This window comes from Molossus molossus, unplaced genomic scaffold, assembly GCF_014108415.1.
Source record: "Molossus molossus isolate mMolMol1 unplaced genomic scaffold, mMolMol1.p scaffold_m16_p_26, whole genome shotgun sequence".
NCBI classification, from domain to species: domain Eukaryota; kingdom Metazoa; phylum Chordata; class Mammalia; order Chiroptera; family Molossidae; genus Molossus; species Molossus molossus.
The window spans coordinates 614279-629126 of record NW_023425362.1 but is presented as its reverse complement, the minus strand read 5'-3'; the positions used below and the strand labels follow the sequence as shown (position 1 = coordinate 629126).

The window sequence follows — 14848 nt, the reverse complement described above, 5'->3', positions numbered from 1 at the left end:
TTTGGTCTAAGGAAACGACCTTAAGTCACTACTTAGTTATAACTGGGAAGTGGAACAGGACAGAGTCACCTCTCAGAATCCCTTCCAGCTATGTGATAGTGTCCAATGAAACAGTAACTTGAGAACGAACTTCTCCCCTCCCCAGACGATCATCGAGGCCATCAAGACCTACTGCAGAGACGGGGAGGACATCTGGAGGGCCTCCCGCTTCCGGGTCATCATCTCCACGTGCAGCAGTGCGGGGCTCTTCTACCAGATCGGCGTGCGGTGAGCCCTGAGCGGGCGGGCGGGGGGCGGTGGGTGGCGGGGCGGCGGGGGGGCCTCTCTGTCCTTGCAGCAGCTCGGTGGCTTCTCCAGGGAAGTGAGGTTCGTGCTGAGACCCCAGAGGTGACAGGGCCCCAGGCTCTCAGGAGGGCAGTTGTGGAGGTCGAGGGAGCGCGTGTGCAGGGGGCAGACGCCCAGACCAAAGCCCGGAAGGACTTTGTTTTGGTGGAGGGAGGGCAGGAGGTGCCAGGGGAACAGTGGCAGGACCAGCACACAGTGGGCAGTGCCAGGGCCTTGGGAAGCTCAGAAGGTGTGAACAAGGGACAGTATTGTCTGATAAGTAACTAAGTAACTGTTGTTGATACAGAATCTAAAGCTTAAGTGCTTACGTGTTAAGAAAGATACATTACCATTACACTTTCAGCTGGGATATGAGGTAAAAAATGAAAGTGTGCTGACCTGGTCCTGCGTGGGGTGGGCAGGGGCGGGGTCCTTAGTCCAGCAAGAGCTTGAGATGCGCAGACTCGGGCCCTGCATCCGAGCGACTGACCGCAGTGTCAGGAGCAGTGGGGCCAGCACTGCCCGGTGGGCGCCATGGGAACAGGGCCCAGGCTGGCGTCTCCCTCTCAGGGTGGGGACCCGGGGCCCGGGCTCGGCCCTGGCTGTCCTGGTGGCAGCAGCTCTGCAGCTCTGGGTGTTGTGTCCCGGCCGTGAGTCTTGGGCTTCCCAGCTGAGAGCAGGAGGCAGAGGTGGAAGCAGGTGGGGGCAGTCCTCGCAGGTGGGAATGTTGCCGTGCCCCACCTTGACCAGCTGGTCTGACTCCACCTGCCACGTTGGGGAAACCAAGGCACAGGGAGGTGATAGGACCTGCCCAGGGTTGCCAGCTCCTGAGTGATGAAGCCAGGACGACAGCCCAGGCCTCGGCCTGTGGGCGGACAGGCAGTTCGTCTGGCCCCGGCCTGGCCCCGGCAGCCCTGGCAGCTCCTCACTGTCTGGTCCCCTGGCCGTTTCCCTCTGACTTTTTTCAGACGAAGGGGCATGTTGGGTACAGAGTCCGGTGGTGACAGGATGCGTGACTCGGTGTCCTCACAGCTGCGGGTTGGCCTCTAGCCTGGCCCACCGAGCACCGGGCGCTGGCGGAAGTGACCACTCATGTTTCTGGCTCTAGAGTCGGGCACTTTACACACGTGTTTGTGGACGAAGCCGGACAGGCCAGTGAGCCGGAATGCCTCATCCCTCTGGGGCTGGTTTCCGACGTCAGTGGCCAGGTGAGACCCCCCCCTCACATCACCCTCACATTGCCCTCGCGTCGCCCTCACGTTGCCCTCACCCTAGTCCCCCGCAGTGGCCCTGGAGGAAAGGGCTGCTTCCCTCCCTCTGTCTCTGCCCCTGAGCCCTGCTGGGGGTGCAGAGACTAGCAGCCCAGGAGCTCCCACCCTGCCCGCCTGTCCTAGGCTGACACTGGCCTGTGATGGTGGCCTGAAGTCATTGCCCCTCACACGCTCACTGGAGGGGGCATGAGAGTCCCACTGCCCCTTGGTCCCCAGGCCGGGGCTGCACTCCCGCTGGCCGCTGCCCCTCCCCCCAGGCATGCTGTGCCGATGCCCGCATGGGCTCCCTGCCCGTCCCCGCACAGCTAGTGCCCCTGTGCGCAGATCGTCCTTGCTGGAGACCCCATGCAGCTCGGGCCCGTCATCAAGTCCAGACTCGCCATGGCCTACGGGCTGAATGTGTCCATGCTGGAGAGGCTGATGTCCCGCCCCGTGTACCTGAGAGACGAAAACGCGTTTGGCGCCTGTGGTGCCTACAACCCCTTGCTGGTGAGCTCAGGCCCCACGAGCAGAGGGCCGGGCGGAGGGCGCCCAGGTGGCCAGGTGCAGCCCGGGTTCCCAGCTGACCCCGGACCACTTGGGAATCCGCACTTCAGGGCCCCAGTCCCCGGAGCCTTGGGTCGGAGGGGCCCTGGGAAGGGGGGCGAGTGGTGGTGTCCTCTGAGCCCCTGCAGTGCAGACACAGCGGAACCTGAGCAGAAGATGAGGGTGTGACCGCAGATCACCCCCTGGAGAGAGGTCCCGGGTCTGCGGGCAGAGACTCCTGGAGGGGTCGTCAGGAGCCTCACGGCTGCCCCGGGCGAGTTGTGTCTGCCTCCGTGTGTCCCTGAGCCTCGGGCCTGGAGCTGCAGTGAGCCCTGTGGGCTGAACGCCCCTCTCCCCAGGTGCCCCGCTTCCCACTCGGGAGGCAGATGAGAGGCCAGGAGGGGAGGCCGGGGTCCAGGGGCTCGTCATGCTCCCTCAGCAGGGACGCCGGGTGCACGGCCTCAGCCGCTGCTCTGCCGCAGGTGACGAAGCTGGTGAAGAACTACAGGTCCCACGCGGCCCTGCTGGCCCTGCCCTCCCGGCTGTTCTACCACAAGGAGCTCGAGGTCTGCGCGGACCCCGCGGTGGTGACCTCCTTGCTGGGCTGGGAGAAGCTGCCGAGGAAAGGCTTCCCCCTCGTCTTCCACGGCGTGAGGGTGAGTTGTGGCCGCATTGCTGGCTGGGGCGCTGGCTCAGCTGGGGACGGCCCGGGGACTGTGACGCTGAGTGCTGGGCAGCAGGTGGAGGCGCCGCAGCTCGTCCCGAAGGGGCACCTCGGGTGCTCCCTGGCTGCTCTGGCTCCTGGGCGCCAACCTCTGTCTACGTGGAAAACCAGCTGCGCATTCCCGTTTCTCCCGCTGGGCCTCTACCTTGCTAACTTCCGCTGTGTGTCCATCGCACGTCCTTCTAAGTCGTCACCTCTGTTTGTGGTTTGTTTACTTCCTGGAGAGGACTCGGGTCCCGTCCTGCCCTCTCACAGGCAGCCCGTCCACAGGGGCAGCTCTGCCCACACGTGGCTTCCAGGGGCCTCCCTGGTGGCCTCCTTCGTGGCTTGCCAGACACCTGTGACTTTCTGTGTTTTCTTTTTCGATCCAAGGGTTATTGAGATGCATTTTTCTTAACTTTCAAGTGGCTAAGAATGCTTTGGTCACTTTTTCTTCATCCCTAATTCTATTAGGTTCTGATGAAGAACTATGGTCTCTAATCTCAGCTCTTAGAAATCTGTGGCCAAATAGGTCTCCATTTTAGTGTGTGTTCTAAGGACATAGAAAACATTTACATTCTTGCCCTGGCCGGTTTGGCTCAGCGGTTGGAGCGTCGGCCTGCGGTACAGAGAGACCTGGGTTCGGTTCCCGCTAGGGGCACGTACCTCGGTTACAGTTTGTCCCCGGCCCTGGTTGGTTGTGTGGGTGGCAGCCACTCGATGTGTCCCTTTCACGTCGATGTTTCTCTCTCTCTCTCTCTCTTCCTCTCTCTCCCTCCCGCTCTACCTGAACAAAAAATGGAAAAATGTCCTCGGGTGAGGATAAAAAAAAACAAAAACAAAAAAACATTTACATTCTTGCCCCGGCCAGTTTGCTCAGTGGTTAGAGCGTCGGCCCACAGAGCAGAGAGTCCTGGGTTCGGTTCCCGCTAAAGGCACGAACCTCAGTTGCAGTTTGTCCCCAGCCCCAGTTGGGGTCGTGTGGGTGGCAGCCACTCAATGTGTCTCTCTCACGTCGATGTTTCTCTCTTCCTTTCTCCCTCCCACTCTATCTGAAATAAATGCAAAAATGTCCTTGGGTGAGGATAAAAAAAAAAACAGTTTATCTACTGAGGGATGTAGGTTCCATATACATATTTTTAATGTTTTCTGGAATTTATTGATTTGTATTTAAAAGGAACTGTTAACAAAGGGTCACCAAAAATAATCTGAACAAGCAGGAAAATACAGTTAATACTGAAATACTACTAATTCCAGGACATATGGTGTAACTGATACAACATTATCTCTGAGATGCTGTCATTGATATAAAACTAGACTGCTTTTTACTTTCCTAAACACATAGTAGTATCATTGACAATATTCAATCGCTTCTGTACTTTCATGAATATATAAAAATTAAAATACCAATTAAAAACTAACATGTTTTCTTTAAATGTTTCTTGCAGTTACAGTTTCAATATTTTCATTCAACAGTGGTGTGGTTTATTTTTCATTCACAAGTCAAATAACAATCCACCCAAATGGAACTGATAGTCTTTAGGCTCATAGTGCAAATAAAGAGTTCAGGGATGCAGCAACTGACATTTCAAAAATATAAAACAGATAAAATTCTTAGAAGATACATGCAATAAGCTCTACTGAGCAGACGGCACAGAACTAGAACATTCGACAACTTTGCTGATATTCCAGTAGGACTCCAGATGTCCCCAAACGCAACTCGAAATCCCATCTTAGGCTTTGAATTCTGCTTTTCCAGTTTCACTAATAACACAAACATGATTCAAGTCCCTGAAGCATTCATTATAGTCAAGGGCATATCCTACAACAAACTTGTCTGGAATTTCAAATCCAACAGTCTGGTCTATACCCAGCACTTCGAGGGGTCCTTTTTACCAGCAAGCTTGCGACCTTGACCATCTTCGGATCACGTGCTTGACCAAGGAAGCAAGGTTTGCAGTGTTCTGCAGTGTCAGTTGTATCTTCACCAGTCAGGACGTTCTTCCCGGTTGAAGCTGAGAGATCATCTCCACCAGTTACTTTCATGTCCCCTGTTGATTGCTCATCACAGTAGCTCTTCAGCCTGATAGAATCTACAGTCATAGAACAGATCTGACTATTTGATGTGATCCAGCAGGTCAGCAAGGAACGTACCCCTCCCGGGGGCACACAGAGGCTGCGATGTGACGGCCTCCCATCTCCTTGTCCCATCTCCGCAAGCCGTTCTGTCCTGTGCATGATTAGTCCACGAGGAATAAACACCTTTTCCAAATCCTCAGCATAATGATTAGGGATAAGTCCAGGTCATAACCTGGTTCATCATCACTAATCACCACGCTGGGCTGTGATCGCCATGCGGAGCCGGCACAAGCGCTGGTGGGGAGCAGGCTCCAGATACATTTTTTAAACATGTTTGTGGAGCGTGTTGCTTAGCTCTTCTGTGTCCTGACCTACACTGTGTCCCTGGCATTCCTGCTAGTGGGGGCGCCGTTCTTACCAGATTCTGGTCGAGCGCCTGTCGGCCTCGCCTTCCGTGCTCACTGCTGTGTGTGTCGCGTGTGCACCGCGTGTGCGCCGTGTCTGCAGTGCATACACTGCCGTGCCTGGTCGCCGTTCCCTCAGCGTGCGTGTCCTGCACTCTCAGGGTCTCACCTCAAATCCCACCTGGTGCAACATCAGTGTGCTCTCTCCCTTCTCCTCTTGTATTTCTGATGCTCAGTGAGGCCATGTGCTCCTCAGCCATCCTCTCCCTGCAGGTTGGACAGAGGGCGGGGCAGCTGGAGGGCGTGGTCGGGCCTGGCCCAAGGGGCCTCCTGCCCTGAGCACAGCTGGGCACACACTCTGCTCCTACCTGGCTCCCGGGCTTCTGTTCCTTCCAGCGTGTGCGCCCTCCCCCGGGTCACTGTCCCCCATGGCACTGCCTCCCGTCCCGCCCTCTCGGCTGCAGCGTGACGTTTCCACAACCAGGCCTGTCGTCCCTGCCTGCTCCCAGCATCTGTTCTCCTCGTCCATGGGCCCTTGACAAGTGTCTGCCGATACATGAGGCCTCGTGACGACCTGCCTCTCTCGTCTCCACCCCACAGGGTAGCGAAGCTCGCGAAGGGAGGAGCCCATCGTGGTTCAACCCGGCCGAAGCTGTCCAGGTCATGCGCTACTGCTGCCTCCTGGCCAGGAGCCTCTCCAGCCAGGTGTCCGGGCGAGACATCGGGGTGATCACACCCTACCGAAAGCAGGTGCGGCTCTGCTCCAGCGAGCTCCCTCGTGCTTCCTGTCCACAGAGGCCACGCCAGGAGGGGACACGAGCTCGTCACGTGATGACCCTGCCAGGCTCCCACTGGCCTGCCGCACCCGGGCCCTGGGGCTGGAGCCCAGGCACCTGGGGGAGCTGCCTTGGTGTGCACTTCTGTCCCTAGCATGAAGGTGCCTCCTGCTGCGTGCTCTCGGTGGCCCACCCTCCATCGGGCCTGTTGTTGTCTCCCATGTCTCCAAACACTGGCCCCTGACCTGGGGGAGAGGTTTGGGGGGTTGCCCTGGAGTTGCCAGGGATTTGAGAATCTTTTTTTTTTATCCTCACCCGAGGACATTTTTCCATTTTTTGTTCAGGTAGAGTGGGAGGGAGAGAGAGAAACATCGATGTGAAAGGGACACATCGAGTGGCTGCCACCCGCACGACCAACCAGGGCCAGGGACAAACTGCAACCGAGGTACGTGCCCTTAGCGGGAACCGAACCCGGGTCTCTCCGTACCGCAGGCCAACGTTCTAACCACTGAGCCAAACTGGCCAGGGCGGATTTGAGAATCTTTTCATGGTTTATTGACCACTCACGTTTCATCAGAATCCCTGTTTAGCCCAGTCAGGTGGCTCGTTGGTTAGAGCATCGTCACATACACCAAAAAGGTTGCGGGTTCAGTCCGTGGTTGGGTACATACGGGAGGTATTCAGTTGCTGTTTCTCTCCGACACTGATGTTTCTCTCTACCTTCCTCTCTCTGAAATCAGCAAAAGATGCCCTGGGGTAAGGATCGTTTTAGTTGCTGTTTAAATCTCGTGCCCACTTCCCGCTGCTCTGGGTCTGCAGTGCACTGGGCGGCACGGTGCACACAGGCCCGGTGCTGCCGCAGCCGTCCCACCAGGCCCTGGTCTGTGCTCGTGCTCCCTCGTGTGCATCTCGTTCCGGTGCAGGCACACGTGGAGTGGGGATCACGCCCTCGCGTCCGTGCTTTCTGCTTTGATCTGAGAAACCCCCCGTCGTGATGTCGGGAAGTATGTTTTCCCACCTGGCCCGGAAGGTTTGACACTCTGAGTCTGTGTTTGGGGTTGAGGCGGCGGCCTGACCTCACCTGTCCACTGCAGTGGCCATTTCAGTTACTAGTCTGCCCGAGCCACATCTGCGGAGTGCAGGTGCCACCCGGTGCCCACTGGGCTCGGACTCTGCTCGGCAGCTCACGTGGCTTCCCAACAGGACCAGCAGCTGGGCCACAGGCCCTGGGCTGAGCTGACCCAGAATGCCCCCTTCCCCCCATGCCCCCACCTCCTATCCCCCCTCCCCCTCCCCCCACTGCCCTCACACCCCCACGACCCTGTTCCCCATGTCCCCTCATTCCCCAATGCCTCCATGTCCCCCACTCCCCCATGTTCCCGTCCTCCACGTCCCCACACTACCCCATGCCCCCATGCCCCCCACATCTCCCCATGTTCCCCACATCTCCCTCACGCCCCCCACATCCCTCACACCTCACCATGCTCCCCAAGCCCCACGTTCCCTGTCCCCCCATTCCCCCCACTCCCCCACATCCCCCCACATTCCCCCATACCCTCGTCCCCCCACGCACCCATCTCCTCATGCCCCTCCACGCCCCCCACAGGCAGGCATGCTGTGCTGAGAAGCCTGCTCTGTCCGACTTCCTTTGTGAGTCACGTCCTCGTGTGCGTGTGGTTTTAACGTTTTGCCTTTGTTCTTGTTTTTTGAAAGAATAATTGGTTTTTTTGTTTGTTTGTTTTTAAAGCAAGAGTACTTCAATTTTTTTTTCCTTTATTGATTTTTTTCAGAGAGAGAGGAAGGGAGAGGGAGAGAGAAACATCGACAAGAGAGAACATTGACTGGCCGCCTCCTGCATGCCCCCTGCTGGGGGTCAGACCCACAACCTGGGCATGTGTCCTGACTGGGAATCAAACTGGCGACCTCTTGGTGCATGGGGTTGACATTCAACCACTGAGCCACACTGGCTGGACTTTTCGTTTGTTTTCATTGATTTTTTTACACAGAAACATCGAGTGAGAGAGAAACATCCATCAGCTGCCTCCTGTGCGCCCCCTACTGGGAACCAAGCCTGAAACTCAGGCCTGTGCCCTGACCTGGACCCAAACCAGGGCCTCTGAGTCCCTGGGACAGCGTCCAGTCCACGGGCCACACCAGCCCGGCTGTTTATTGGTCTTTAGACAGACAGGGGAGAGGGAGGGAGAGAAACAGGGATGTGAGAGTGGAGACAGCCACCGGCCGCCTGCACGCCCCCTGCTGAGGTTTTCTTTCAGATGCTTTTTCCCCAAGATTTCAAATTGGGCCTGTTTTATTGCCTCCCAGCATCTGAGAGCTGCTTCACGTCCAGTCCTCACTGCATGACTCCGGCGTTCCCACCCCTCAGGGCGGCCTCACCTTCTCTCGGCTCCGGGCCACTCGTCACAGAGCTCGCCCTCCGCCGGCTGCCTGACCCACTGCCACAGAGGAGGGCGCAGCCTGTCCCCGGGCCGCGGGCCTCCATGCCACGCAGTGGCAAAGGCTCAGGTGCCTGGGGAGGGCTCCCCGCGAGGGAGGTGCCGTCCTCACTTGTTTGGAAACACTCAAGTCTGAGCCCCGCCCAGCACCCTCTGTCTGAAATCGGGGTGTGGGTTCTGATTGACTGAGGTTGGGTGAAACGCGACTGGGAATTGAGAAGCAATACTGCACATTGGTTAGAGTTCAGTTCTGTAATGTGTAAAGAAATGGTCAGACTTGTAGAATTTTATCTGTTTTCTTTATTTGCTTTAAAGGTGGAGAAAATCAAAATTCTTTTGAGAAACGTGGATCTGTTGGACATAAAGGTCGGCTCAGTAGAGGAGTTCCAAGGACAGGAGCACTTGGTTATCATCATCTCAACCGTAGGTGGCCCTGTTCCCAGGCACAGCAGTGACGGGCTCGCCTGGGCCGCGCTGGGCCCGCAGCACACCCGGGGGAGGTGACCCAGGCTGACGGGCGGTGCAGAGCAGCAGGTGCAGAGCAGGCAGGCCTGCAGCCTGGCCTCAGCCCGTAGGCGCAGGGACCACGCTGAGCATCAGAAGCGTGGAGATGGGGTCAGGAGGAGGGCGGACGTGCTGGGGACGCAGGGACAGGTCAGCGGGGGAGGTAGGGTGCGGTGTGCACGGGGCCAGAGGCCACCCGGGGAGACCAAGTGGAACTCAGAACTCCTTTCATCCTTAAGTTGCCCCCTCAGCAGAGGGCTGATTGCAGGTATGTTCAAAAATTCAGTCAGGAAAAGAAAAGAATCACCTCAAATCCTGAGTCACCCCAACACCCTGCACCCAGGGCCCCAAAGTGCTGGGCCCCTGTCGTGCAGAAGAGGGCAGTGAGGCTCCTCCCCCACCCCCATCTCTGCTGCTTTTTTTTTTTTTTAACCAAAAATGAGGTCCTAGTGGTGTTTAATGTTCCTGAATGCTCTTCTATGTCAAGTTGCTTTCCAAAAAAATTTAGCCAAACAAACTTGAAATATCGCATTTCTTTGTCTTGTGTTTTAGGTCCGGTCAAATGAAGATCGATTTGAAGATGACAGATATTTTTTGGGTTTCTTGTCCAACTCAAAAAGATTTAACGTTGCCATCACCAGGCCCAAAGCCTTGCTGATTGTGCTGGGAAACCCTTACGTCCTCGTCAGAGTGAGCTGCTGCCCGGCACAGGGTCGCCGAGGAGGGCGGGCCTGGGGGCGGCGGCCAGGCAGCTGGCCCCTCCCTGGCCCTGAGGCCAGGCTCCGTGTGTCCCCACAGGACCCCTGCTTCGGAGCTTTGCTGGAGTACAGCATCACCAACGGCGTGTACACAGGCTGCGACCTGCCGCCCGAGCTGCGGCACCTGCAGAAGTGAGCCCGCCCTGGGCCTTGCCCCTGCTCCCGGCTCGCCCCTCCCGGCCCAGCTGCCGCGGGCACGCGCGCCCCTCGTAGAGACCACACCTCAAAGCGGCACCTGCCCATCCCACCACAGTGGCCCCGAGCCTGTGGCTGGAGGGGTGCAGCCTCCCCGCCCAGAGGAGCCAGGAGCTCTGGGACCAGGGAGGCCTCCCACGGAGCCCCTGTTGATAAGGGACGGCGGGGCCACTGTGCTGTGGTCGCTGGGCCTCCTCCCACAGCCTCGGCCGCAGACCTGGGCCCTGGACTGGACGGAGCCTGCTCAGCCGTCAGCCCGCCCCAGCCCCTTCCTGCCCCAGCCCCTTCCTGCCCCGTCGTCCCTGCACCACAGCCCATCACCAGAATAAACACTCGAGTGGGACACCACGTGGCTTTGCGCCCCAGAGTGTGCCAGATGTGGGGCAGTTATGTGTTCTCGTGGCCTCTGACCCCAGCGGGCCCCATCCCTTCCCCTCCGGGCCTCAGGCCGGTGTTGAGGCCACACTGGCCGTGTGAAGTCCAGTGGCTCTGTGCAGCCGGCAGAGGTGGGCTCGGCCTGTGTGCCAGCCCCTGCCTGTCCTCTGGCCAACAACTGGCCCTTGGTCCTCGGAGACCTGGTTCTAGGAAGGCTGGGGCCTTCGCGCTGGGTGTGTCCCTCCTGAACGGCACCCCCGGCGCCCACTGAGGGTCTTAGATGGGAGTGTGGTCGCGCATCTCGGGGAGCAGCCGTAGTGCGGGCACGGCTGCAGGGCGGTCTGGGCGGGAGGCAGGCCACGCCCCTGGCTGGGGGCACCAGACACCTCAGCAGCCGCATGCTAGGACAGACCTGCGATGCGGCCAGGACCCTCGGCCTGTCATAGCCACAGTGTCTGGGGGAGGTCTGACAGGGGCCGCACCCCCCGTCCCTGGGTAGGACGGGCACCGCTGCTGTGGACACGGCCCCACATGGCTTCTTTCTGGGAGCTGGGCCCCCCACCACGTAGGCTGCGAACGCTGCCTGGGAATCGGAAGTCCTATTGTCTGACCTATGGAAACACCTGAAACAGCGTCACCCCAAGACCTGCGGAGCCCTGGGAGCTGTGCTGAGGGGGAAGCGTCCCCAGTGCCAGGGTCCACAACCCTTGCTCAGGTTCCTGCTGTCGCTCGTGTTGAGGGCATGGGGCCGCCTCCTCCAGGGAGGCAGCGGGACAGGGTGAACGCAGTGGCCCAGGCACTGACGGAGGGCTTGGACATGGCCGGGGGAGAGCAAAGAGCCTTCCAGAGGCTGCAGACGCCCCTGGGACCTTCTGAGGGTCTTACAAAGGATGCGGGCACAGCAGGCGTGGTGGGGGGCTCCGATTACTCCCTGGGACACTTGGGAGGACCTCGGGCCATGGCTGTGAGCACCGAAAACACCATCTTACTGGCTTACACATAGGGAGAGTCAGGCCCTGGTGGCCCAGCCCGGTGCCCACACTGGCCACTATGCCTGAGGATTGGGGCTCTGTCTGCAGACACCCCACAAACGGCTGCTATGGGTCAGCTGGCAGTGAAGGGTTGGACCCAGGAACAGCTGGTGGTTTGTTGGGACCTGAGAAGGTTCTGGTCACAGACACACGCACTCTTGGCCTGGTGCATGGCTGTCCCTGTCCCCCGTTTGCTTGGGCACCAGGTCACCTGGTGCCCCACCCAGTGGAGTCTCAGTGGAAGGCAGCTCGGAGCCTGGTCACAGCACCAGTACCATGGCCTCCTGCAACTCCGCCTGTCGTCGTGAAAGGGGACCCCAACCAGGGCTGTCCGGACAGGGGGCCGCCTCCCCGTCCGCACCCAGGTGTCGGGGAAGGAGCTGTCTGGCGGAGGAATCAGGCCCTGGACATGCTGTCCAAGCCCGAGGGGTGGGGCACCGAGAGAGGCTCCGGTCGGGGCGCCTGGTCATTTATGCCCAGGCTGGGTCGTGGGGCTCCTGGTGCTGCACCAGCAGGCTGGGCCCACTCTGGGCTCTGCCCGCGTGTGGGAGATGGGCACACCTCTGGGGGGTCTTCTGCCAGTGCCAGGTCCACAGCAGTTGGGGCCCCACCGGCAGCTACATGTTGGGCTGGCACCCATGGGGGGCAGTGTCCCAGGACAGGCATGCTGGCCATGATCCACAGGTGTGTGGGCAGTGGGAGACCAGGTGGGGCCCTTCTGCACAGGGCTCGGTGCGCCTGTGCCCTTCAGGACCGCGGGGGACTGCGGGGGGAGGGGGAGGGAGGAGCTCCAGTGACCAAGGGGCCACAGTCGGGGAGCCTGAGCCACCCGGAGGTGCGGCCTGCGCCAGGGAAGGTTGGTGCTTGGAGCCGCTCAGTGAAACTCGGTCCCCGAAGGCCCTCGTCGCTGCCCACGTGTCGTTCCGCGCGGCAGGGGCTGTCCTGGCACAGCAGAACGGTGGCAGCCTGCCCGGGCACCAGTGCAAAGTGCTGCGGGGATGCCCCTCCCCCACCGCTCTGCCAGCAGGCCACCCACTGCTCCAGTCCCAGGGCCTGGCCGTCCCACAGTGAGGGTCACGGGTCAGAGCACCCAGACACCGAGGCGAGGGGTGAAAGGGCTTGACTGTCGAAGCTTCCAAACCTGGGCAGCGCCTGCGGGCGGCCGGCCCGCCTCGCTGCCCCCAGACGTGCACGCGGCAGGTCAGTTCCAGCCTGTGAGACCACCTGCCGGGCCCGGTCACCGGGTTCCCTCGGCTCCGCGTCCCCACGTTCAGTGTGAGTGCTCAAGCGACTACGCACGCAACTGTGAACTCCGTGAAGAACAGCGAGTCGGAGCTGGGGTGCACCGGGCAAGGAGCTGCTCCCCGTCAGGCCAGAACGAGACAGGGCGTCAGCCCACTTCTTCCTCTCTGTCCTGTCGACGAGGGAGCTGATGGCTCGGTCCACCTAAGTGAGGAGCCAGCCCTGTCACCCACTCTTTCAGATCCCCCCGTGCGTCAGAAGCCACGAGTTAACGTGAGACAAGCCACCCCCCAGCGTGGTCCGTCCCCACGGACCTGGAGGGGTCCCTCCAGTCTGGGCCAGCGCAGAGGGAGGACCGCTGCGCCCCCTTCTCTCCTCCCACGGGTCCTCCTGGGAGGGCACACGGCGGGGGGCTGGCTCTGGGTCTCCGCAGGATTCGTGTCCCTGGGCAGGGGTCACCGGGGACTTCTGCTCACCGCCGCGCCCCCTGGGAGTGAGGGCTGCAGGGTTCCAGACCCAAACCTCAGCTCTGCCAGGGGCCCCCACAGCTTCCTCCGTGAGGTGGGGGAACACCCGCGGGCGCTTCCTGGAGCGGGTGGCACCCGCTCACGCAGTCCCCAGTGTGCGCTGAGCGTTCAGTGTGTCCAGGGGCAACCCCACACGGGCTGCGGCCCGGGGGGCCTGTCTGAGGCCATGTCAAGGTCAGCAGCGCGCCTCTGCACCGGAACCGCCACCGACACAGGAAGCTGTGTGTCCAGGAAGCAGCCTAACAGGCCAACCCCACGAGCCTGTACAGATAACTAATGTCTTCCCAGGGCGTGGAGGGGACCCGCGTACACGGAGGGCTGTGCTCTGACTGCAGCTCGGATTCCAACTTCCCCAGGCACGTGCCTGCAAGGCAGTGCGCGCCCCCCAAGGCGATGCACCCGCAAAGCGATGCGCCCCCAAGGCGATGCACCCCCCAAGGCGATGCACCCCCCAAGGTGATGCACTCGCAAAGCGATGTGCCCCCAAGGCGATGCGCCCCCCAAGGCGATGCACCCCCAAGGTGATGCACCCACATGGCGATGCACCTGCAAGGCGATGCAACCCCAAGGCAATGACCCCCAAGGCAATGCGCCCGCATTGAACATTCCAACTGGACATGTATGTCAGAACGTGGCCAAGTCCAGGAAGCGTGGAGAAGTCAAGGTCGCAGACCCCACGTCAGGGTGGAGGGGCAGCGGTGGAGGCGCCTCTGGAGCCCGGCAAAGGGACAGACCCTCACAGGGGCGAGGACACCTGCCGGCTTAGGGAAAGGGTGTCCAGCTGGCTTTCTGGAGGGGGCCTGCTGACACGATGGGGCTCAGGGGCGAGCTCCCCCTGGGGCTGGTAGGCTTGGCTGGGTGCAGAAATTTCCTGAAACTTTCAGTCACAAGTTACTTAAACTGAACCATTCACCTCAGGAGAGAAACAAAATTGGAGACCACCATCCGACGGAGCCATGGAAAAACAAGCATGAAAGGAACCCTGTCCCTCTGAGGGACGCTGGGATGCCCATCGCCTCATAAGGATCATCCAGACTACAGAAAAGAAGGCCTGGCCCCTGTGGCTCAGTTGGCGGGGTGTCGTCCTGTGCGCCGAGAGGTCGCAGGTTCAGTTCCTGGTCAGGGCGCATGCCCGGTTGCAGGCTCGATCCCCAGTGGGAGGCGTGCAGGAGGCAGCCAGTCGATGTTTCTCTCTCACATCGATGTTTGTCTCTAAAAAAAAAAAAAAAAAAAAAATCAATCCAGATATTGTTTAAAATTCTTTCATTCATATATATATCACCCTGGCCGGTTTGGCTCAGCAGTTAGAGCATCAACCCGAGGATCAAAGTGTCGCGGGTTGGCTTCTGGTCAAGGGCACGTACCTCAGTTGCTGTTCATCCCTGGCCCTGGCCATGTGGGAGGCAGCCAGTTGGTGTGCCTCTCACGTCGATGTTTTTCTCTCTCTCTTTCCCCCTCCCACTCTGTCTAAAGATAAACAGAAAAATGTCCTCAGATGAGGATTAAAAAATATATATATATATTTGGGGGGGAAAGGTGGTTTTTGACTACATCGAAATTAAGGATTTCTCTTGAGACCCTATGGATAAACCGGGCAGAGAGCTCGGAGGAGAGCTGACAGCTGATCGACCAAAAGCCAGAGAGACAGGCACACGGCGACCCCAGGGCAGCAGACCCCAGC

At 59.6% G+C, this 14848-nt stretch overlaps 1 protein-coding gene and 1 pseudogene across 1 annotated transcript in view; one reads left to right on the top strand and one right to left on the bottom strand.

The window, feature by feature from the left end:
• Nucleotides 1-9933, top strand: part of MOV10L1 (Mov10 like RISC complex RNA helicase 1) — a 41864-nt gene extending 31931 nt beyond the window's left edge. Inside the window, exons 19-26 of the mRNA XM_036278166.1 lie at nt 146-267; nt 1433-1532; nt 1920-2084; nt 2603-2776; nt 5907-6056; nt 8851-8958; nt 9592-9729; nt 9838-9933. Of these exons, the coding sequence (XP_036134059.1) occupies nt 146-267; nt 1433-1532; nt 1920-2084; nt 2603-2776; nt 5907-6056; nt 8851-8958; nt 9592-9729; nt 9838-9933 (1053 nt within the window). The remainder of the gene's footprint in view (nt 1-145; nt 268-1432; nt 1533-1919; nt 2085-2602; nt 2777-5906; nt 6057-8850; nt 8959-9591; nt 9730-9837) is intronic.
• LOC118641154 lies at nt 4557-5234 on the bottom strand (annotated as a pseudogene).
• Nucleotides 9934-14848: the final 4915 nt, after the last annotated feature.